General features: G+C 45.7%; 1 protein-coding gene across 2 annotated transcripts in view; it reads left to right on the top strand.

Moving 5' to 3' along the window:
- ITGA5 (integrin subunit alpha 5) overlaps positions 1 to 23,099 on the top strand; it is a 346,712-nt gene that overhangs the window by 212,631 nt on the left and 110,982 nt on the right. For both annotated transcript variants that reach the window (XM_069231024.1, XM_069231023.1), the window contains 4 exons: positions 7,774 to 7,829; positions 12,367 to 12,521; positions 13,889 to 14,026; positions 14,897 to 14,964. In XM_069231024.1, coding sequence (XP_069087125.1) covers positions 7,774 to 7,829; positions 12,367 to 12,521; positions 13,889 to 14,026; positions 14,897 to 14,964 — 417 coding nt within the window. The remainder of the gene's footprint in view (positions 1 to 7,773; positions 7,830 to 12,366; positions 12,522 to 13,888; positions 14,027 to 14,896; positions 14,965 to 23,099) is intronic.

Below are 23,099 nucleotides of genomic sequence, written 5' to 3'. Positions count from 1 at the left end.
AAAGGAGTCACATGACCTTAAATTTTATTGTTCCACAATGGGTAAGGCAACCCTAATACTCCGAGGTAGTACAATTAGCTCAAGGAAATTGTCAAACAGTACCAAAATGACAGGATCTGCTGTCAATGGAAAGGTACTGCACCTTGAACCAGAATATTTCAAAATAATGGCCTGACTCCCGATGACTTAGAATTCGGGGAGATGAAGTTTCCAGAAAATATAATTGCTGTATTGAGGGAAGCTAGAAAACCAATAACTAGGAAATGCTGTATGGCAAAATGGAAAAGATTTTCACTTTGCTGTGTGAAAAACAGATTGAATATGATCACAAGGGAAAAGACAGTGTTAAAATATGTAACCCACCTTTTACAGGAGGGTATTACATATGCATCGTTAAATGTTCATTTAGCTGCATTAGTGGCCTAAACAAGAGGCCAGATGGGAAGAGGTTTTTTCACAGCACCAGTGGCAAAAAGATTCACAGAGGGTGCAAAAAGGATACCACCACCAAGGAGGGAACCAGCACCCACCTGGAACTTAAATTTAGGTTTTACTCAACTCATGAAGAAACCTTTTGAACCATTACACAAAGCTACTTTACAGATGCTAACTCTCAAGACTGCCTTTTTTTTTTTTTTTTTTTTTAAGGTACTATTACTTCATTACGCAGGGGGTTAGTAAGTTAGAGGCACTCACAATTCAAGTCTTCCTACCAAAGTAGTTTCACATTAACCAGTCTGTACAAGTTCCTAGTTTCTTTCAAAATCCAAAGACACGCTGAAAGAACATTGCACACATTGGATGCAAGACGGTGCATTATGTATCACATTAAAAAAAAACTACTGGGGAAACATGTTACAAAGAGAGCAATTGCAAGATGGATTGCACAAATTGTTACGTCACACAAATGCAGTTAAAGCATTAACAGCAGCATATGGAGTGCACTCGCAGCGATAAGAGGGTGCAGCCATTGCTTTTATGGCAAATACTCCATTACAAGAAATCTGCATGGCAGCAACTTGGTCATCAGTGCACATGTTTACAAGACAATACATTGATATCCAGATGAACAAGGAAGCTCATGTTGGACAAGGGGTACTAAAGTATCTATTTCCAAGTCAGTGCCCATCTTCAACCTAGCCGCCACAGTCGTAAAAAACACTAAAAATCTATTCACAGCATGTGAATCCAAAAAAGGTTCACACTGCAAAATGTATAGTTTATTACCTGTAGGTGTCGTTTTGCAGCTTGAGAGAATTTTCTGGATTCTCAAGCAGCCCACCCATCTTCACCAAGAAGATGGGAGGAAGAAAAAAAAAATCAGAAGATGGCGACCTAAGATTTGATAATCCGGAGGAAGTACGGCAACGGCATAAGCAGACACCAAATGGAAGTTCCGTTGACGCCCACCAACAAACAGTAGTAAAATAAGATGGACAAAAAAAATTGGTGAAAAAGTAGCAATTCTGGACCAACCACTAGAAATTATGTGAATCCAGAAAATTCTTCAAGCTGCAAAACTATACCTACTGGTAAAAAATAAATAAAAAAACTTGAGGTTCTGACAATCTAAAAGTCTTAAAATATTCTTGAAACTATTAAGAACATCCAATGTTTGTAGAATTACTAGTTCTGCAGTGAACCTTGCATAAATGAATCACAAATGTGCATTGTAGAATAAATGATCTGATTTTAGGAACGCAAATAGTTGCCCCCAAGAACATCCTGTTGCTAGCCATATAACTCAAGGCGCTATCAGAGCAGACATTGTAATGCACTACCAGGAAACCAGGAACGTCCTGACGTGATTCTTTGGCTTAATAGCACGAATAGGAAGAGGAAGATTGTTCCAAGCTTTAGCCACTAAGGAGGAGAAAGACCTTCCATTCTTAGCATTTACACATTTATTTTTCTTCACAAACAAAATATTTTTCCTGTGAAGAATACCACTTCTCCTACATAGCATGAAATATGGGAGTCCTTCCCACACCTTGTAATCTCACAAACGTCTGCTTGAACAGCAATATATTTACGTATTTTCCAGAATAAGAACCTTTTCAAATTGTTGTTAAATACCAACAAACACAGTTGTGTGGATGGAATACCTGTTTTTAAAGGTGGGCCCAACCAAAAAATAGCAATTTCCCATCGTAGATTAAAAATGTTGCCACCTTAATTTGCCTTTGTGGGTAAAATGTTTTGTGAACGTGTCCGTTTGTGCACGCTACTGTTACAAAAAATTCAACGCTTACAAAGTCTGAACGTGGAAGGGAGAACCCAGGGGGGATCTGGCATTCCCTATCCATGAGGGTGGGGGGCATAAAATGCAGGCCTTTTTAAAGGTGGGGTGGATGGATTTTTTTTTTTTTAATTATTATTCTTGCTTTTCGGCCATCCAATTGTGGCTGAACAAAATCCAGGCCTATTGTACATGTTTCGGTTTAAACACAACTACGAAGAAGGGTACAACTGCACCACTAAATCAGGTTGGCCCATGAAATCTTCACTGTAAGTATACCTATCATGAAACGTAAGCAATTTAAAAGAAGCCATTAGACATGACCTGGGTTTAAAGGCTGGGGGGGAGACAGAAACCCTGCATTATTCTTTGTCTCACGGCAAGGTGGCGTGAGGTAAGGCATATGGCCTATTCGCTTTATTTTCAAAGGGTAGTTTATCGGTTGCTGAGCAACTCCAATACCTTTGGCCATGTGCCCTGGGGTGGAATGAATGAACAATTGTGGGATGTTGGAAACATTCACCCTCCCTTCTAGTGCCTGTTTTTTTCTGGTTACTCGCTGCCTCAAAAACCTGAAAAGGGGGAGCCTTGCAGGATGCGGTGGGGGCATGTGACGTCCTCGCGCATCATGTTTTGGAGACGCTTAAAGGTTGAGCCAAGGCTCGGTGGTGTGCACTAAATGAGTACCATACTGCAGTGCCTTTTACAGCAACAGACAATGCAGAGCTCTGCTGCTAGACTTGAGTTCCCGGTTGCTCTATTGGATTTGTTTCCACACTACTCTCCCTCCATCACGTTTGCTCACTTCCCAAGAAATACTTTGAACGGGGCTGTCCATTTATGTCAAACAAAAGAAAACAGTTACAGGGCCCTCCTGGATAGTTAGGACACTGATGCATGAAGTATTTTCAGGATATTCACAAGATAAATTGACAAAAAATAAATGATTTGATGTGGCATGATACAACACTCCTTGTCGCTGGACGCCCATGCTTTAGTATGAGGACTATTGTTTTTACTCTTGCTCCCCCCATCCTCTGTACTCCTGCCAGACTGTGGACTCTCCTCTGCTCCTACTCAGCTCTTGAAGCAGGTTACACCAAGGTTTGCTGCATGAATCTTTTCTGGATTCACCTGCTGTGCATTATTCCACCATCTAGTGTTTGGGTCCGGAATATTCTTAGTTAGCTCTCTTTTTCGCTCTTTATTTCAATTTTGTTGTTGTTGGGCATAGTCTGACCAATTGGTGCTATGTTGGTCCTTAATGACATCAGATGTGTGGCCCGGATGGGCCTGTGCATGAACACCATCTTAAAATTATTTTCTTCCCCTTGACGACTTGTCTTGCCCTCATTAGCTTCCTCCTATGTTTGATGAGGTAGCGCAGTTTCTTCGCAGTTCTGTTGAACCTCATTTCCTGAGTAGGAGATGGGTTGCTTGTAAGTCCAGAAAATTCTTTAAGCTGCAAACTACTCCTGCGAAGTCACCTATTTCATATTACAGCATGGATCTTTTCTGTATTAACATGTGATGCACTGCTTTATTATTATTTATTATTATTATTAATAATAATAATAATATTATTATTTTTATTTTAAAGTTATTTATTTTTTGCTGTATCCCTGGTCACTCTTGGAGACTGGGTCAAAATGACGTTAAGCTTGCAAACTGATGTTTCATTACTCTTTGTCCCACCTGGTATCTATGCAGAAGTGTTTTGTGAAAGTGTTGGACGGATGACCATGTGGCCACCATACATCTGTTGTTTACTGGAACATTTGCTAGGAAGTCCAGTGTTGCTCCATTTTAACTCCTGGAATGTGCTCTGGGTTTCACATAAAAAAAAATGCTGCCCTTTGATAGGACAATTAGATTGTTTGGACAATCCACCTTGTGATGGTGCCTTTTGTCAGCGGTGAGCCTTCGTTTGAATTTGCAAATGATACAAAGAACTGACTTCCTTCTTTGAATTCATTAGTCCTTTCTTGGTAGAACATCACTGCACTGTGTACATCTAGCATTTGCAGCAGTTTTTTGGGCTTGCGTTATTGGTTGTTCGAAGAAGCTCGGGAGCGTAATTGTTGAAATTCATGTGGAATTGTGATATGACCATTAGAAGCAAGTGTTAGCTGGTCCTGTCCTGTGTATTTGCAGGTGGGGCTCCTGGGTGGTTAGTGCTTGCAGGTCGCTCACCCTGCGCAGCGATGTAATAGCAATTAGTAAGGTGATGTATAACATCTGGAACTGTAGTTCTGCAGTGTGTAACTGTTTAAGGGTTTCTCCATTAGTTGTGTGTAGGAAGCTGGCCTGGTGTGTGGTGGGTATCTGAGGTACTTACACCTTATAACAAGTCCAGGTATCCTCTGTTAGTGTAGGGCAGGCAGTGTCTAGAAGCCAGGCTCTCCAGAGGTAGCTGTGGATGAGCAGCCAAGGCTTATCTAGGAGACTTGCAAAGCTCCTGCAATACCACTGAAGTAACACAGCACTTATACACATAAAAGAAAACACTCAGTGTTACGAAAATAAAGGGTCTTTAATGCAGTAACACAATACCAAAACACAAGATAGGAAACTCTCCAATAAGAGGTAAGTAAACCCACCAAATATGTACACAAGTTATCAGAAATAGGCATCGAAAGTGATAGAAAACAGTGCAAATGCAGTTAGACAATAGTGACCCTAGGGGGAGCCCAAACCATATACTGAAAATATGGAATGTGAACACAAGACGCACACCTGTGTGAGTAGAATGTATTGAGGGGAGCTAGGGGTACCAGGAAACCCAAAAGATAAGTACCACAGTACCCACAAGCGACGAGGAAGAGAGAAGTAAGTTACTGTTTTTTCCCCCAAACCACCCTAAAGGAAGAAAATGAAGAAAATGCAACACCCAGACAAGACTACAAGTATCCACAATGGATTCCTGAATAGGAAGACCTGTGGGAGAAGGGAACCAAGTCCAGAAGTTACAGAAGAGTCCAGGAGGAGTAGGAGGTACTACCTACCCAACTGTGGATGCAGGAGTTGGTCAACGGTAGGATGAAGACGTTCAAGCATGCAGTCCTGGAGCAGGTGAAGAGTTCATGGAGGATGCAGTTGAAGTCCCATGCCGGAAGAATGATTGCAGTCAGTGAGTGGCGTGTAAAAGCCACCAACAAGCCTTGGCAAAGGCAAGTTGCGGTGAAGCAAAAGTGGAGCTGCCGGGGACTAGCGAGGTCCAGGAGGACTCAACCCACAGGGGAAGTCCAAGGGGGCCACTCAGCAAGGCAGAGTGTCCACAGAAGAAGTCATCCCCCACTGGAGACCCATTAGACGAGGAACCAGGAGTCGCAGAGGAGCCCAAGCAGCACTACTGGAGAAAGGTTCCATGTCGCAGAAGAAGCACGCAGAGGGATGTGTGTCGCAGAAAGGATTGCTGTGGGCTGGGGCTGCACGAAGCCTGAAGCTCCCTTGGATGACGCAAACAAGCCTTGGTAGCTGCAAGAGATGTGATGCACAGGGGTACTCTCCTACATGGGAAGGGCAACTGCTTATCTCCGCCAAAGATGGACAGCTCGCAGAAAAAACCAAGACCACCACTCTTGATGCAGGATCCACGCAGCTCAGGATGAGAGGAGATCCACGCAGCTGGTTGTCGTTGCAGTTGATGCCTGCGGATGCAAGGGTGTGACTCCTTCACTCCAAGTGAGATTGTTCTTCCTTCTCATACAGACTGAAGACTTGCTGCCCTCAGAGGATGCACAGCTGGGGAAATGTTGAGAAGCTGGAAGGAGCCATGGATGAAGATTGTCGGTTCCTGGAGGGTCCAGTCGCAGTTCCAGTGGTTAGAAGTCAAAGCAGAGGTTGAAGAGGGGTCCGGCTGGAATCTTGCAAGCCAAATCTGAGGACACACCCAAGAAAGAGACCCTAAATAGCCCTGAAATAGGGATTGGTCACCTAGCCAGATGACCACCTATCAGGAGGGGGCTGTGACATCACCTGCCTGACCTGGCCACTCAGTTGCTCCCAGAAGTCCCTGTCAACCTTGAATTCAAGGTGGCAGAACCCAGGGACCCTCTGGCAGAGCTGTGAGAACCGCCCCTGCGGTGGTGATGGACAGGGAAGTGGTCACTCCCCTTTCCATTGTCCAGTTTCGCACCAGAGCAGGGACTGGGGGTCTGTGAACCAATATAGACTGATTTATGCACGGAGGGCACCAGATCTGCCCTTCAAAGCATACCAGTGGATTGAGGAGGCTACCCCTCCCAAGCCTTGTAACACCTATTTCCAAAGGGAGATGGTGTTGCCTCACTCTCACAAAGGAAATCATTTGTTCTGCCTTCCTGGGCTTGGCTGCTCAAGCAGCATAAACCTGTCTGAGGGGTGGCAGCAGTGTGGCCTGCCCAGAAAACCCCAGGAGGCTGGTAGAAGCAACGCTGGGGGATGGGGGGGGGTCCTCTAAAGAGCCCCCAGAGTGCATGGAATCATACCTTCAATACTGGCAACAGTATTGAGATATTATTCCGACATGTTTGATACCAAACATGCCTAGGTTTGGAGTTACCATTGTGTAGATGGACATAGGTAGTGAACTATGTCCAGTACATGCATAAAATGGTGTCCCCGCACTGAAAGTCCAGGAAAACTGAACTAGAGTTTGTGTAGGCACCTCTGCGAGTGCAGGGATACCCTGACACACAAGTACTTGCATCCTGCCCTCTTGGCTAGGAGGGCCTGCCATAGGGGTGACCTACAGTGACCTGATGCAGTGTCCTGTATTGAAAAAGGGTGCATGCACCCTTTCTCGCAGACTGCAATGGCAGGCCAGCAGAACACTTTGCATGGGCTCCCCATCGGTGGCATAATACATGATGCAGCCCATGGGGATCCCCTGGTACCCCAATGCCCTGGGTACCTAGGTACTATATATTAGGGACTTACAGGGGGGCACCAGTATGCCAAAAGTTGGGTGAAAATGGTACAGGTAACCCACGTTGGAGGGAGAGAGAGAATAATCACTGGGGTCCTGGTTAGCAGGTTCCCAGTGAACACCGTCAAACACACTGACCAACAAGCAAAAAGTGGAGGTAACATAACCATGCTAAAAAGAGGTGGCTTTCCTACATTGTGTGAGTATCAGATTGACGTATCATGTGGTGTATATCTTAAAAGACCTTAAGAGCCCTCAGCTCTGTGCTCTTTATAGTTAAATTGAAACTCTGCCACAGTGTGACTCGTAGCTCCAGAAACGTTTACTGTTCCTATTGCTGACTTCCCCTAATGTGAGTGTCACTCTTGACTGTTTTCCTTGGTTCAGGTGCACTTATTCACACCTATGAGACATACTAGCTTGTGTGGCTGGCTAATGCTGTACTGATTCCAGGTGAGTCTTGATCGCATATGGGTAGACGGACTAGCTCGGGAGTCAACTCACAGTGCTGCCATTGAATAAAGGCACATGCATGCTTGGACTAACATATCCTTTTTCAGGACGAAAGAGTTTAGGTCACCACCCTTCTTCTAAGTAAGCCTTTTTTGTTTCTTCACTTGATCAGCATCAGCCTGGGCTTCTGCCTGAATGCCTCCGGGAAGCACGTGCCGGATGCCATTGGTAAGTAATTCTGTGAAGACTTGCAATGTGTAGGCAGAGCTGTATGTCAGTCTCAAAACTGGAATAAAAGTCGGAGCTGTGCATTTGGTTAAGGATTGTGTTAGTTTGTGCTGTAGGAGAGGGTTTGTGTGTGTGAGAGATTGATCTAAAACTTGAAGAGCTGGATAAATGCGTTCTGTGAGTTAATACTGACACTGTGTGCATTTAGCAAGTGTTACTCATTTTATGTGGATTTTTATAGCGCCGTATTACCTGTGAGGGTATCTTGGTGCATTGTAGATCTCTGGACCATGCCTCAAGTGGCTACTTGAAGTGTCAGGTCTTCAGCTTCTTGCAGAATTCAGGAAGCAAAGAGGAGGCCGTAATGCGATCCAAATGATTAATACAAGGCATAGGTTGTAAGAAGACCCGGGAGCTTGTACAGATTGAGAGATTGTAAAGTTTATAATTAGGTATACCAATATGCAAAGTAAGATTATACATTGTGACAGAAAGACTGGTAGAGAAAAATTGCACAAGTGGTGCGAAACAATGCAGGTTAATTAACCATATTAAAAATAAATGAAATTCAGAAAATAAAATGGCTGAAATGAAAATGATTGTTGCGAGGACTTTATTCCAAGTGTAATTGGATTGATTGGGAGCCCATTTAACTTTTGTGCAAGCCTTACGTTGTGTCTTCTTACAAGAGACTTATTCAGGGTTGAAACACAATAAAGGACATTGTAGGAAGTTGGCTCTGTATGCACTATTTCAAAGTAAGGAATAGTATGCACAGAGTCCAAGGGTTCCCCTTAGAAGTAAGATAGTGGCAAAAAGAGATAATACTAATGCTCTATTTTGTGGTAGTGTGGTCGAGCAGTAGGCTTATCAAAGGAGTAGTGTTAAGCATTTGTTGTACATACACACAGGCAATAAATGAGGAACACACGCTCAGAGACAATTCCAGGCCAATAGGTTTTTGTATAGAAAAATATATTTTCTTAGTTTATTTTAAGAACCACAGGTTCAGATTCTACATGTAATATCTCATTTGAAAGGTATTGCAGGTAAGTACTTTAGGAACTTTGAATAATCACAATAGCATATATACTTTTTACATAAAACACATATAGCTATTTCAAAAGTGGACACAGTGCAATTTTCAACAGTTCCTAGGGGAGGTAAGTTATTGTTAGTTCTTGCAGGTAAGTAAACCACCTACGGGGTTCAAATTGGGGTCCAAGGTAGCCCACCGTTGGGGGTTCAGAGCAACCCCAAAGTTACCACACCAGCAGCTCCGGGCCGGTCAGGTGCAGAGGTCAAAGTGGTGCCCAAAACACATAGGCTTCAATGGAGAAGGGGGTGCCCCGGTTCCAGTCTGCCAGCAGGTAAGTACCTGCGTCTTCAGAGGGCAGACCAGGGGGGTTTTGTAGGGCACCGGGGGGGACACAAGTCAGCACAAAAAGTACACCCTCAGCAGCACGGGGGCGGCCGGGTGCAGTGTGCAAACACACGTCGGGTTTTCAATAGGTTTCAATGAGAGACCAAGGGGTCTCTTCAGCGATGCAGGCAAGGGGGGGGGGGGGCTCCTCGGGGTAGCCACCACCTGGGCAAGGGAGAGGGCCTCCTGGGGGTCACTCCTGCACTGGAGTTCCGATCCTCCAGGTCCTGGGGGCTGCGGGTGCAGGGTCTTTTCCAGGCGTCGGGATTTTGGATTCAGGCAGTCGCGGTCAGGGGGAGCCTCGGGATTCCCTCTGCAGGCGTCGCTGTGGGGGCTCAGGGGGGACAACTTTGGTTACTCAGTCTTGGAGTCGCCTGGGGGTCCTCCCTGTAGCGTTGTTTCTTCACCAGTCGAGTCGGGGTCGCCGGGTGCAGTGTTGCAAGTCTCACGCTTCTTGCGGGGATTGCAGGGGTCTTTAAATCTGCTCCTCTGGAAACAAAGTTGCAGTCTTTGTTGAACAGGGCCGCTGTTCTCGGGAGTTTCTTGGTCTTTTGGAAGCAGGGCAGTCCTCTGAGTATTCAGAGGTCGCTGGTCCTGGGGAAAGCATCGCTGGAGCAGTTTTCTTCCGAAGGAGGGAGACAGGCCGGTAGGGCTGGGGACAAAGCAGTTGGTGTCTTCTTCTTCTCTGCAGGGTTTTTCAGCTCAGCAGTCCTCTTCTTCGTAAGTTGCAGGAATCTGAGTTCCTAGGTTCTGGGGAGCCCTTAAATACTAAATTTAAGGGCGTGTTTAGGTCTGGGGGTGGGTTAGTAGCCAATGGCTACTATCCTTGAGGGTGGGTACACCCTCTTTGTGCCTCCTCCCTGAGGGGAGGGGGGCACATCCCTATTCCTATTGGGGGAATCCTCCTTCTACAAGATGGTCAGTCACCTCAGCTCAGGACATCTTAGGGGCTGTCCTGACTGGCCAGTGACGACTCCTTGTTTTTCTCATTATCTCTCCTGGACTTGCCGCCAAAAGTGGGGGCTGGGTCCAGGGGGCGGGCATCTCCACTAGCCGGAGTGCCCTGGGGCATTGTAACACGAAGCTTGAGCCTTTGAAGCTCACTGCTAGGTGTTACAGTTCCTGCAGGGGGGAGGTGTGAAGCACCTCCACCCAGAGCAGGCTTTGTTTCTGTCCTCAGAGAGCACAAAGGCTCTCACCGCATGGGGTCAGAAACTCGTCTCTCAGCAGCAGGCTGACACAGACCAGTCAGTCCTGCACTGAACAATTGGGTAAAATACAGGGGGCATCTCTAAGATGCCCTCTGTGTTCATTTTTTAATAAATCCAACACTGGCATCAGTGTGGGTTTATTATTCTGAGAAGTTTGATACCAAACTTCCCAGTATTCAGTGTAGCCATTATGGAGCTGTGGAGTTCGTTTTTGACAGACTCCCAGCCCATATACTCTTATGGCTACCCTGCACTTACAATGTCTAAGGTTTGCTTAGACACTGTAGGGACATAGTGCTCATGCACCTATGCCCTCACCTGTGGTATAGTGCACCCTGCCTTAGGGCTGTAAGGCCTGTTAGAGGGGTGACTTACCTATGCCATAGGCAGTGTGAGGTTGGCATGGCACCCTGAGGGGAGTGCCATGTCGACTTAGTCCTTTTCTCCCCACCAGCACACACAAGCTGGTAAGCAGTGTGTCTGTGCTGAGTGAGGGGTCCCTAGGGTGGCATAAGACATGCTGCAGCCCTTAGAGACCTTCCCTGGCATCAGGGCCCTTGGTACCATGGGTACCAGTTACAAGGGACTTACCTGGATGCCAGGGTGTGCCAATTGTGAAAAAAAAGTACAGGTTAGGGAAAGAACACTGGTGCTGGGGCCTGGTTAGCAGGCCTCAGCACACTTTCAAATCAAAACTTAGCATCAGCAAAGGCAAAAAGTCAGGGGGTAACCATGCCAATGAGGCATTTCCTTACAGAGTGTGAGTTGAAGTTTTTTCAAAGTTAACCGAAGAAATGAACCCAGTGAATAGATACTTGAATGATACTTCTGAAAGGTTTCTGCACATCTTTTAGATAGTAGCACTGGTACTGTGTTATGACTCATGGTGATAGTGCTAGCATTGTGCAACAGTATACAATATTATTGTATGGCTGCCATAGGAAGACATTACCTCGATAAGCAGATCAAAATCTGGTTATTTGCTGTAATGACATTACAACCGTGGTTAACCACTGTTGTGACATCACACATTCAATCCCCCTTGTTTCGCCACCTTGCCCAGGTTGCCAGAGTCCCAGGTGGGGGCGTAATGTCAGTTTGAGGCTCACCCACCCTCTTCTGTGCCTCCACAGGTCTGAGGGAAACAGGAGAATGAAGGCAGTGCTATGCCTGCGCCAATTGCCGCCTTCTATCTCAGGACAGATGACATCTCTGTAAACCCACACTGAAATGTGGGAATTAAGTTGTGCTTAAAAGAAGCTCTTACTGAGCACGATACCGGCTTCACTCTCACCGAGAGCAAGGAGTGCAGCTTTGGGCTGGGACAGTGGAATTGCACAGAGGGTGGGGCTGGTGGGTGGCGAACGGCCAGGTATTGCTTTTAAAATTTGGAGGATGGGGATGATGTATGTCGCGGGTTGTGGGTGTGTGTGGCCAGAGACAAGGTTTTTTAATACATGTTTATTTTACATATTCTGTGTGGCTCTCTTCTTACTCCTTAGCTCTGCACATATGTTGGAAGAAGGGTAGATTATTTGGGGGTCCGTACACAACCTAGAATAGTAGGTGAATAAAATGTGAATTATGGGGATGTTCTTTCCCTCTAGGTTCTGAATGAGATCTTGGACAGCCCTAGCTATGCTTTCGTTGTCAATCTGATGCCACTCACTCCTTTGATTTAAAAACAAAAAACAAAAAAACTGGTTATTCAAAGTTACCCATCTGTAGTGTTGCTGTATGTTGATCACAAATTATGGGAGACTGTGGAATTGCAGATGCAGTTGTGGGTCAGGACTGTGTTGGAGTGGCAGAGCCATGGGAATCCCAGAGGGTTGAGTTGTTCTTGTTAGACCGGTTAAGTTATCGAGCATCATTGAAATGGCAGTGTTGACGTTCTCCCCAGGCTTCAACGTGACACTTCAGCTGGATAGCCTTAAGCAGAAGGGAGCAGTGAAACGGGCACTCTTCCTGAAATCACACCAAGCCCAGTTAACTCAAATCGTCCGCGTTCGCAATGGAGCCCAGGAGGAGTGCAGAGACATGAAGATCTACTTGCGGGTACGAGTTGAACAATTCTTGTGTGGGTGAGAATTCCCTGCGTTCTTAATCAGTGATGCATGGTAGCTGCCATCGTTCAACCTTGCATCCATTGTGCTGGAGGTGGCAAACTCTTCCTCTATAAAATGGATCTCTAAACCCTGCTGTGGGCTGATGAGAGCCTTGGACATGGCCATTCATAGTAGTTATGTTTTAAAACTCCCTGCTCCACACTCACTGAAGTCAACTTTCTTCATACATCATTGTCCTTGAATACCTCCCTGTAATTGCTTTTCTCCTTGTAGGCTTACTCACCTCTGCCTTAATTCAGCTTTAAGCCCCCCTCTCTTATTCCACCTTCCCTCCTCAAATTATCTGTTCTCGAACAACCTTGAAAACGCATTTCTTAACCTCTACCAATATGCACCAGTGTGTGTTTCTAGATTTTAGCTTTCAATGTTGTCTGTTGAAATACTGATCTAATTTTCCTGCTGCATCTTCTCGATGTTCTCTCCTATGGGCAGAGCTTTTGGTCTATGCCTACTAGAGTGTCTGCCACACATACCCCAGCCGTTGCTTCTGCACCTGCAAATAGATGCGCACAAGTCAACCTTCCAGTGTTCAAAGTTCAGCTAACGAAACCACCATCCAACTAATGTTCTTAACTCCTTGGATGCCCAGCTTGTTGGGTGATCACATTCCAACTCTTTGTTGTTGTGGGTAGAGGGATGTGGAGGAGAGCTGGATATTGCATGACATTGAAGATGTTAAAGTTGTAGTTTGTGATATAAAGCAGTCAAACAAAGCCTTTGAGTGATTGAGATATACTTCTCCAAGCCTTACCTGGTTAGTTGCAAACCATTCATTTTCGTATGTCCAATATTAGGATTAGTGAGACCTTTGTGAAATTGTTTTTTTTCTGTATTTCTTTGTCAACATCTGACTGGTCGGACTGAATACAACTGTATCATAAAATGCAGTTTGGAGTGCTAAATGAACACTCAAATGCCGTTAGATGTTCTGTGCAGGAGTGCCCTATATCAGAGAGTGCCAAGCACATTCCACCTTCAACTACAGTCTGTGAGGAATAGCAGAGTTTCCATTTGGTGGAGTGAAAATATTAGCAGAGCCTGGCCGAAGAATTCTCTGCTAACTCTTGGGCTAGATAAGGTTGGTCTTTTGACTGTCAGTGATTTGTCATGGTGATAGCCCTTTCCCTTAAAGAATATGAAGGAGATTGTTGCAGATGAGCACAAATAGTGGCAGGATATCATGTCTTCAGAATTTCAGCGGAGAAAAATGAAGTATACTTTATTTTGTGGCCATGATGCCTGGTTTGGAAGAGGTGGAACTCTCCTTAAAGCTTTACTTATATGCTTTATTTCTAGGAGGAGTCGGAGTTTCGTGACAAGCTGTCTCCACTATTTATCAGCCTGAATTTTACCTTGGATGAGCAGGCCCCCGGGGATGCCTATGGTCTGCAGCCCATCCTCCACTTTCTCTCTACAGACTACATTGAACAGAAGGTAATGATGGCTTCTTGGGTACTTGCCAGATTGGAGGCCTCTATTGTTGAAGTATGAATGAAATCTTGTTAAATAGTAGTCTTCACATATTTATGGTACTTAAATACAGATCAGGTGCTCAAGTCCTCTTAATCTCAGGTTTGTTATAGACTGAACCTGTGAGGATCCTTCTTGAGCTTCTGCATGCCTGACATTTTATAGGACCTGAATACAGCTAAAAAAAAAAAATGGCTACTCTCTTGTCTACGTTATAGTGATGACATAAACCAACCATCCGTCTAGTCATAAGCACCCCTTTTTGCTCACTTCCCTCTACCATAATCCAATGACCAACTAAGTGATTTACTAATAGTTCATTCCAAAGCCAAAGGAGTACAGGAATGGTAAACCTTATTGTGGCCCTCTACCCCCTCCCCTATTTGTAAGGAAGTCTCTCTGTTCTAGATTCTCAATTACTGAGGCGGAATGGGAGTAGGTAGAACACTTGAAATAAAAGAACAGTGGGGAAAAGGGTGTTTTGCAAACTAGCAGGTGGCTGAAGTCTAATCTGCCCTGCCTCAATTGACATTAACCTTTGAATCCCTTGATAGGTGTTTGTGGTTAAACTTCCCCCTAACTCAAGATCATGATAACCCGGGAAATTCTAATAACCCAAAGTGGTGTCTTAATGACTGAATGGTATGATTCTTAATCTCCCGGCATAGCCCAGGTCCCCTGCCTTCACTTGTGATTGCACCCAAAGGTTTTCATGTCTAATTTTGACCTAGAAAGAAGGGGGGAAGGCAGTAGCAGTGGCTTATTTTTCTTGCGCAGATGCGTAACTGAAAGTTAATTCAGTACCACATTCCTTCTTTTCTTTGTGATGTTTAGGCCCAGATTCAGTTGGATTGTGGAGAGGACAACATCTGCGTCCCAGACCTGCATCTTGCTGTGACTGGGTGAGTGAGGCCTATTTAACACTTTGGGTTTAGTGACAGAATAAGGGTATTGATTGATAGGTGCACGTTCTGAGTGGCACTTCCCTTCTTGTATACCTGCCTTTCCTGAAGGAACTGAAGTAGCAATTAGATTGTGGCCATCAGCGGACCAAGCTCTGCCCTAGCATGCTATAGAAGGGACTTTTTGAACAATACCCAAAGCAGGACGTCATGGTGGTGTAATCAAGGGTGTTCATGCAGAATAATTAGAAGGGAGATGTGCACACTAATCATATCCTCCACACAAGTCATACCGTGTGCAAGCTCCATCAGTGCACCAGAAGGTGTATGCATAGATCAAGATATTAAAATACCACTTGCCTCATGTTCACTAAGAAAATATAAATAATTACAAGGGATGGAGGTAGACGCCTAGTGCTAAAGCCTGGCACTGCTTTACTAAATTATTGAAACCAACACCACCAAAAAATTGGGTGTCTGAAAGGACCGTCTAGGAACTTTATTGGCTGATGTTGAGTTTTGCGACTGAAGTCTTTAACAAAGCATGGATGCAAGGCTGTGCTATCCTCACACTAGTTTATTATAATCAGGGCTGTTGGGAATTGGGTTACTGGTTGAGTGGGGTGAAACCCTACTCCAGCAGCAACTGCAATTCTTGTCAGTGTGAAGCAAAAGCAAACCCTAAGTTAACCTGTGCTTAAATCTGTGATAGTTTGGTGTAGGAAACTGGCCTGGTGTGTGGTGAGCACCTATGGTGTTCTCACCTTATACCAGGTTCAGGTATCTCCTATTAGTGAGGTGTAGTCTGTGTCTAGGAAGCCAGGGCTCTCTAGAGGTAGATGTGGATGACCAGCCAAGACTTATCTATGAGACATGCAAAGCTTATGCAATACCACTATAGTCACACAGTAAACACATGAAGGAACCACATAGTGTTCCAAAATTAAAGGTACTTTATTATGGTAACACAAATACTAAAATACTGTATAGGCAATACTGTACTAGCAGGTGAGTAAACACACCATTATATACACATTGGTAATCAGGAATGGGCATAGGAAGCAATAGAAAACAGTGAAGTAACAGAAAATAATAGAGACCCAAAGAGGAGACCAAACCGTATACTAAGTAAAAGGAATGTGAAAGGCAGGCACCCACCCAAGAAAGTGGAATCTGTAGAGGAAGCTGGAGGAACTAGGAACCCCAAAAGGTAAGTACCAGAGTGCCCCCCCAGTGACCAGGAGAGAAGAGGTAAGTACCTGGTTTTTCCCCAAAACCACAGGTAAACTTTGTGAAAGGACTGTGCAAGACCCAAGCAAGACTGGAAGAAACAGAACTTTGAACCTGACAGAAGAGGACCTTCAAATGAAGGGGACCAAGTCCAGTTCCAGTTGGAGTGTCCGGTTGGAGCAGGAGCTACTTCCCACCGTTTGGGAGATGGTGGACCAGGTGGACAGTGAGGACCAGAAGTCGCTATGCAGGACAGGAGCAGGAGAAGAGTTCCAGAAGTGATGCAGTCGATGTCCCACGTCGAAAGTAAATTTGCAGTCAGTCAGTGATATGGGAAAACCACCAATAAGTCTTGGCAAAGACGAGAGTTGCAGAGCTGCTGGGGACCAGAAAGATCCAGGGGATGGGGTGGGGTGGGCTGGAACTCAGCATAAGGAGGGGAGTCCCAGGCAACCCTCAGTAGTGAGGAGAGCCAGAAGTAGAGGATGCAGCCCCCACAGGCAGAAGGCACAGGAGTTGCATTGAAGCCCACTCAACATGCCTGGAGAGGAGTACCTTGTCGCTGGAACAGCAGGCAGGAGACTATGCTTTGCAGGTAAGAATGCTGGAGGCTGGGCCTACCCAGAGCCTGAAGCTCCCTTGGAAGAAGAGCCAGCAAGCCTTGTTAGCTGCTAAAGTTGCAGTGCACAGGGGTACTGTCCTGGAAGGAGAGGCAAAGACTCACCACCCCCCAAGTTGGACTGCTGGTAGACGGGGACTCACTCCAGACCACGACTTGTGTTGCAGGATCCACGCAGTTTTGGAGGACAGAGGATCCACACAGCCAGTTGTGGTTGCAGGGAAGGGACTCCTTCACTCGAAGGGAGACTTCTTCTTGCGTCTAGTGCAGACTGAAGACTTGCTGCCCTCAGAGGATGCCAGCTGGGGAAATGCTGCATTTGCTGGAAGGAGCCGGAGAAACAATGGTGCAAGGCAAAGTCATCAATGGAGCTGCAGATTGTGGGTTCCTGTGAACTCCAGTGGCTGGAAGTCGAAGTAAATGATGCAGAAGAGTCCTGCTGTAATCTTGCATGTCGAATCTGAGGACCCACCCAAGAGGGAGACCCTAAATAGCCCTAAAAGGAGGGATTGGTCACCTAGCAGGGTGGCCACCTATCAGGAGGGAGCTGTGACGTCACCTGCCTGACCTGGCCACTCAGATGCTCCCAGGGAGCTCTGCCCACCTTGGATTCAAGATGGCAGAATCAAATGGCTGCCTGGTGGAGCTCTGGGCACCAACCCTTGGGTGGTGATGGTCGGGTGAATGGGCACTTCCCTTTCCATTGTCCAGTTTTGCAGCAGAGCAGGGACCAGGGGTCCCTGGACTTGTGCAAACAGATTTATGCAAGGAGGGCATCGAATGTGCTCTTCAAAGCATACCGGTGGCTTGGGGATGCTACCCCTCCCAAGCCATGTAACACATTTCCAAAGGGAGAGGGTGTTGCCTCCCACTCCCAAAGGAAATCCTTTGTTCTGCCTTCCTAGGCTTGAGTTGGTGAAGCAGCATGAGGGAAGAATCCTGTCTGTGAAAACCCTGCAAACTGGTAGGAGCAAAGCTGTGGGTTCTCTAAGGAGCCCCCAGAGTGCATGGAATCATACAACCAATTCTGGCAACAGTATTAAGATATGATTCCGAGATGTTTGATACCAACCATGCCTAGGTTTGGAGTTACCATTATAGAGCTTGACATAGGTAGTGATCTATGTCCAGTACACGCATAAAATCTTGTCCCCGCACTCATGAAGTCCAGGAACATGGAACTGGAGTTTGTGGGGGCACCAATGCTAGTGTAGGGGTGCCTTCACACACAGGTACTTGCACCCTGCCCTCTATGCTAAGAGGGCCTGCCATAGGGGTGACTTGCAGTAACCTGTACTGAAAAGGGTGCTTGCACCCTTTCACGCAGATTGCAATGGCAGGCCTGCAGAACACTCTGCATGGGCTCCCCATGGGTGACCTAATACATGCTGCAGCCCGTGGGAATCACCTGGTACTCCAAGGCCCTCTGTACCATAAACTAGGGACTTATATGGGGGCACCAGTGTACCACATGCGAGTGTAAGTAACAAAGTTCCCAAGTTCGAGGGGAGAGAGCATAGTCATTGGGGCCTGGTTAGCAGGACGCCAGTGAATACATTCAAACATACTGACAACAGGCAGAAATGGGGGTAACCATGCCAAGAAAGAGGGTACTGTCCTACTCCAATACATGCTTAAAGTCAGCACTAGATGCGGTTACAACCAGTAGACCGATGTGCACAGGCACCACTCTAAGGAGACACGTCTGGCTTAGGATCTCAGGATTCAGGTCTGAGGTTCAGGCATAAATAACAAATATGCCCTTCACAGGAGACACCCAATTTGGACAGGCAGTGGACAACGCCCTACAGCAAAAAAAAAAGCCAATGAAATGGCAAGAGCAATGGGTGCCATACATTTCAGGGGCACACATAAAAGGGGCACCCCCATGAGAAGACCCACAGGCAGAATTCCCTTCAATGCAGGGTAGCAACACAGTCGGCAACAAGGATCTTCTTTTCAACCCACACAACGGCAGCCTTACTAACAATGGCAGCATCCAGCAAGATATCCCTTTTGCGGAAGGGCAAAAGTAAGAGGACAAACCCCCAGGGGCAGGGGATCTGCAAACAAATAACCTAACACAACACCAGTGGGGGCAGAATCAAGGGGATCCTCTAAGAATGGCAAAACATTACCACAGACAAATGGAGCCTAAATATCATCTGCCACGCATACTGTGTAGAACTGAATAAGGAGCCTTAAGAAAGACCCTCAAATGTGAGGGTCTACAATGGGAAAGAACTAAAACAACTCAGGACAGAGGTGAAAGCACTACTCTTGAAAAGAACCATAGAACTCATGCAGCACAAGAAAGGGGTACATGGAACTACTCACCATATTTCTAGCGCCAAAACAAGATCTAACCTTAAAGCCAATTCTAGACCTTGAGTTCATAAACAAATTCATACGAACACAATGCTTCACGATGACAAGCTTACAAGAAGTAATCCTGCTGCTGCAGGAGGTAGACTACATGGCCACCCTAGACCTAAAGTATGCATAGCTACGTATCCCCGTGAACCAAGGACACAAGAAATATCTACTGTCCATGGTAGACGAGGACACTATCAATTCACAGTGCTGCCCTTTGGTATAAAATCTGCGCCGGGTATTCACCAAGGTTCTCTCTGCAGTAGCAGCATGCTTAAGGACAGGGGATCCACATCTACCCATACTTGGAGGACTGGCTCATAAGGGCACAATGAAGGAGCAAATGGATGAGAAACATACAAATGATTATACACGTTACAGCTCCTGGGGTTTACGATAAACCAGGAAAAGTCATCACCTCAAGCAGAACAAGTAAAGGTGTTCATAGGAGCCACACTTGACTCCAGAAGTGCAAGGTTGGACCCAGTCCAGAAGAGGATAGAAGCCAACGAGAAACAAACTTGCCTGTACCAGACAGGTCAGTCTCTGACCGTGAGGACTGTCATGAAACTCAAGGGCATGAGGGCATCTTTCATTCCACTGATCCCTCATGCAAGATAACACATGCAGCCCATCCAGGAATGGATCTACAGCAAATGGTCACAAGCCACTCGGTGCTGGGAGGATCTAGTGATTGTCAAAACAAAGGTACAAAGGGAGATGCAGTGGTGTAACACAATAAACATGAGCATAGGGTGAGCCTTCAAGACACCAGCTCCAACTGTGACCAATGCAACGGACGCATCACATAAGGGCTGGGGAGCTCACATCGGCCCTTTGAAAGCACACGGGTCCGATGGAGCAACTCTACTGCAGTGAAACACATCCACTACCTAGAATTGAAGACAGTCTTCCTAGCCTTAAACGATTTCCAGGCACACCTGACAGGCAGAACATTTCTGATACTGACGTCAATACAACCACCTTGTTCTACCTGAACAAAATCTTTCACCCTGTTGAAACTAGCCCAAGACATTTGCCATTGGGCAATACAGCATTGAATAACTCTTCAAACTATTCACCTACTGCGAGAACTCAACACCGAGGCAGACAGACTAAACAGAAAAGAGAACAGCTCACACGAGTGGGAACTAAAGCAAGAGGTCATCTAAAGGATGTTAAACACCTGGGGCACACCAAGCATAGACCTGTTTGCCACAGCAACAAACACAAAATGCCAAACTTCGCTGCCAGGCTTCCACACCACCGGTCAAAGGGGAATGCCCTGTCAATAAATTGGTCAGAGAATTTTTCGTACGCTTTTCCTCCAACTTCCCTAATCCAGAGTGCTGGAGAAAGCCAGAGACTCAAAAAGCAAAATCATCCTCACAGACCCACAATGGGCAAGGCAGACCTGGTACCCTGATCTGGAGATGTCCCGGGGATTGATGATCTCACTGAAACCAGTAAAGGATCTACTGACCATACTACACGGGGAAGTCTATCACCCTGAACCAGCTGCACTCAACCTAGTGGCTTGGCTCCTGAACACTTGGAGTTCGGCCACCTAGAACTCTCCAAGGATTATGGAAATCTTGATGGAAGCAAGGAAGCCAAGCACATGCAAATGCTGCACACTTAATGGAAGAGATATATCTATTGGTGCACAGCCAACAATAAGATGGACTCAAGGACACACCATAACACAGTACTAATATACCTCACCCACCTCTAGACATTGGCCTCACTTATGCTTTAGTAAGGGTACATCTGGCAGCTTTAGTGGCATACACTAAAGGCACCTCAGGAGCCAGTCTCTTTACATCCAGAGTAATAGAGATTCCTAGAAGGATCAAAGAGAGTGGCACCACCAAGATCAGCACCAACACTGTTATGGAACCTGAACATGGTGTTAACGCAGTTAATGGCAGAGCCATTCAAACCCAATCAGAGATAAGGTGTAAAGTAACTCTCCCTAAAAGCAGCCTTCCTAATAGCAATCACAACGTTACACAGTCAGCTAACATCAAGCACTAATGGTACAGGACCCTTTCTTACAGATACACATGGACAAGGTGGTCCTCAAAACTAACCCTCAGTTCTTACCAAAGGTAGTAATGCAGCTCCATGTTAATCAAAGCATACTGCTATTGCTTTCTTCCAGGAGCCAAAGACACAAGCAGAGAGAGCCCTACACGCTCTGGGCGTTCGAAGAGCCCTAATGTACTACCTACAGAATTCTAAATTGTTTTGGAAGGGAAACCAACTTTTTGTGTCATTTGCCAAAGCAAACAAGGGTTTGCCAGTATCTAAAGCAATTACCGCCAGATGGATTGTTGCCACCATCCAAATCTCCTACGTAAAATCGGAGAAACAACTAGGTACTAGCTCAAAGCACACTCAGCCAGAAAGAAAGGCGCCACACTATCGTATCTGGCAAACGCACCTATCGAGGATTTCTGGTGGAATAATGCACAGCATGTGAATCTAAAAAGCTCGTCTAGCTGCAAACCTTCTTCTACAGGTATGGAACCGTTTTGTTTTGCAGCCTGAAGAGCTTTCTGGATTCACATGCAACCCACCATACTCCCTGGGAATGAGAACAAGACAGACAGTTGGGAAAGAGGCCATATATAAGGATAAGCTTTAAAAAAGAGCTGAAGAAAGAGAGGAAAGCAGAAACCAAGTAAACAGAAAGAAAAAAGAATCTGAATAAGGCTACCATGCACAGGAACTTCCGGGGTACCGTCTGACCTCATACAGGGAACGCACCAAGCTCTAAATGGTTGTTGACGATGCCCGGAGGGGAAAAAATAAAGGAAACAGACAATTCCAGACCTAGCCACTAGAAGGCAGAAAAATGCACAGCATGTGAATCCAGAAAACTCTTCACACCACAAAACTACTTCTACTACTGGTTGGTAACCATTTCGATTTCTTCCTCCTACCAATGGCAGTAGCATTAGAATGTCCTGCTGTGCCTAATCCCTAACATCAGGAGCCTTATCTTAACAGGGACATCCTAAGAGCAAATGGTTCCTGTCACCTGCTATTCCCTCTTGTTGGCAAGCCCGTAGGTTGAGGCACTGCAAACTATTTCCAGCTTCTTCATATTGCTGGAAAACGGAGATGTCGTCCAGGTATTTTATGTTATCTAGCATTTGTTTTTGTGCATACCTGTCAAAAACACGTCCACTATGAGTAGCACTCACTTTTTGGAGCAGGTGTTTGTTGATGGGAAGAGTATATTGTGATGCATGAGATCCTGACGTAATCTGGTCATGTTGCAGCAAACTTGAAGGGGCCAATAATTAAGCCAAAGTTTACAGAGGTATATTAGAAAAGAACAGAGTGCTTGTTATGTAGTATTTACTTTACAAACCTGATCGATGAGTCATCTCATGGTGAGTTTGCTACCCTGTTCTTTTGAATTTAGATTATGCATACCACTGTCTTCTCCCTCCTGCATCTCTCCTCATAAACGTCCATTGTCCGGGGAAAACATCATCCCCCATCTTGTGCTCAGGAAAAGACCAGCGGCTTTCAAAATATTTGCCACAGGGCCTGTCTCTCTGCTTCGCTTACACGTTTAATATATAAACTACAATTGCCACATACTCAAAACAGGCACAACATACTCTTGGATGAGATTAAGTGATGGGGTATAAATCTGACTGTGCACTGGTGAGACACTCTTGGACAGTGCCAAATAATTATTTCTCCGAGTGTGTGAAAATGTTTTTTTATCACAGAATAGTGAGGGAAGATTTTAAATAAAACCTTCTCTTTTTTGGTGCCAACTTCCCATTTGCAGTGTACAGCCCCTGTACTAAGGTTAAGATACTCCAGCCTATATTTTAAAGGACTGCCCTAAGCCTGGCACAAAGCAGGGTTGGGCTCTTAACCCCTTCGC

The sequence above is a fragment of the Pleurodeles waltl genome, chromosome 4_2 (assembly GCF_031143425.1).
Source record: "Pleurodeles waltl isolate 20211129_DDA chromosome 4_2, aPleWal1.hap1.20221129, whole genome shotgun sequence".
Taxonomy (NCBI): Eukaryota; Metazoa; Chordata; class Amphibia; order Caudata; family Salamandridae; genus Pleurodeles; species Pleurodeles waltl.
The sequence above is the reverse complement of the archived record's forward strand: the minus strand, read 5'-3'. Positions and strand labels throughout refer to the sequence as shown.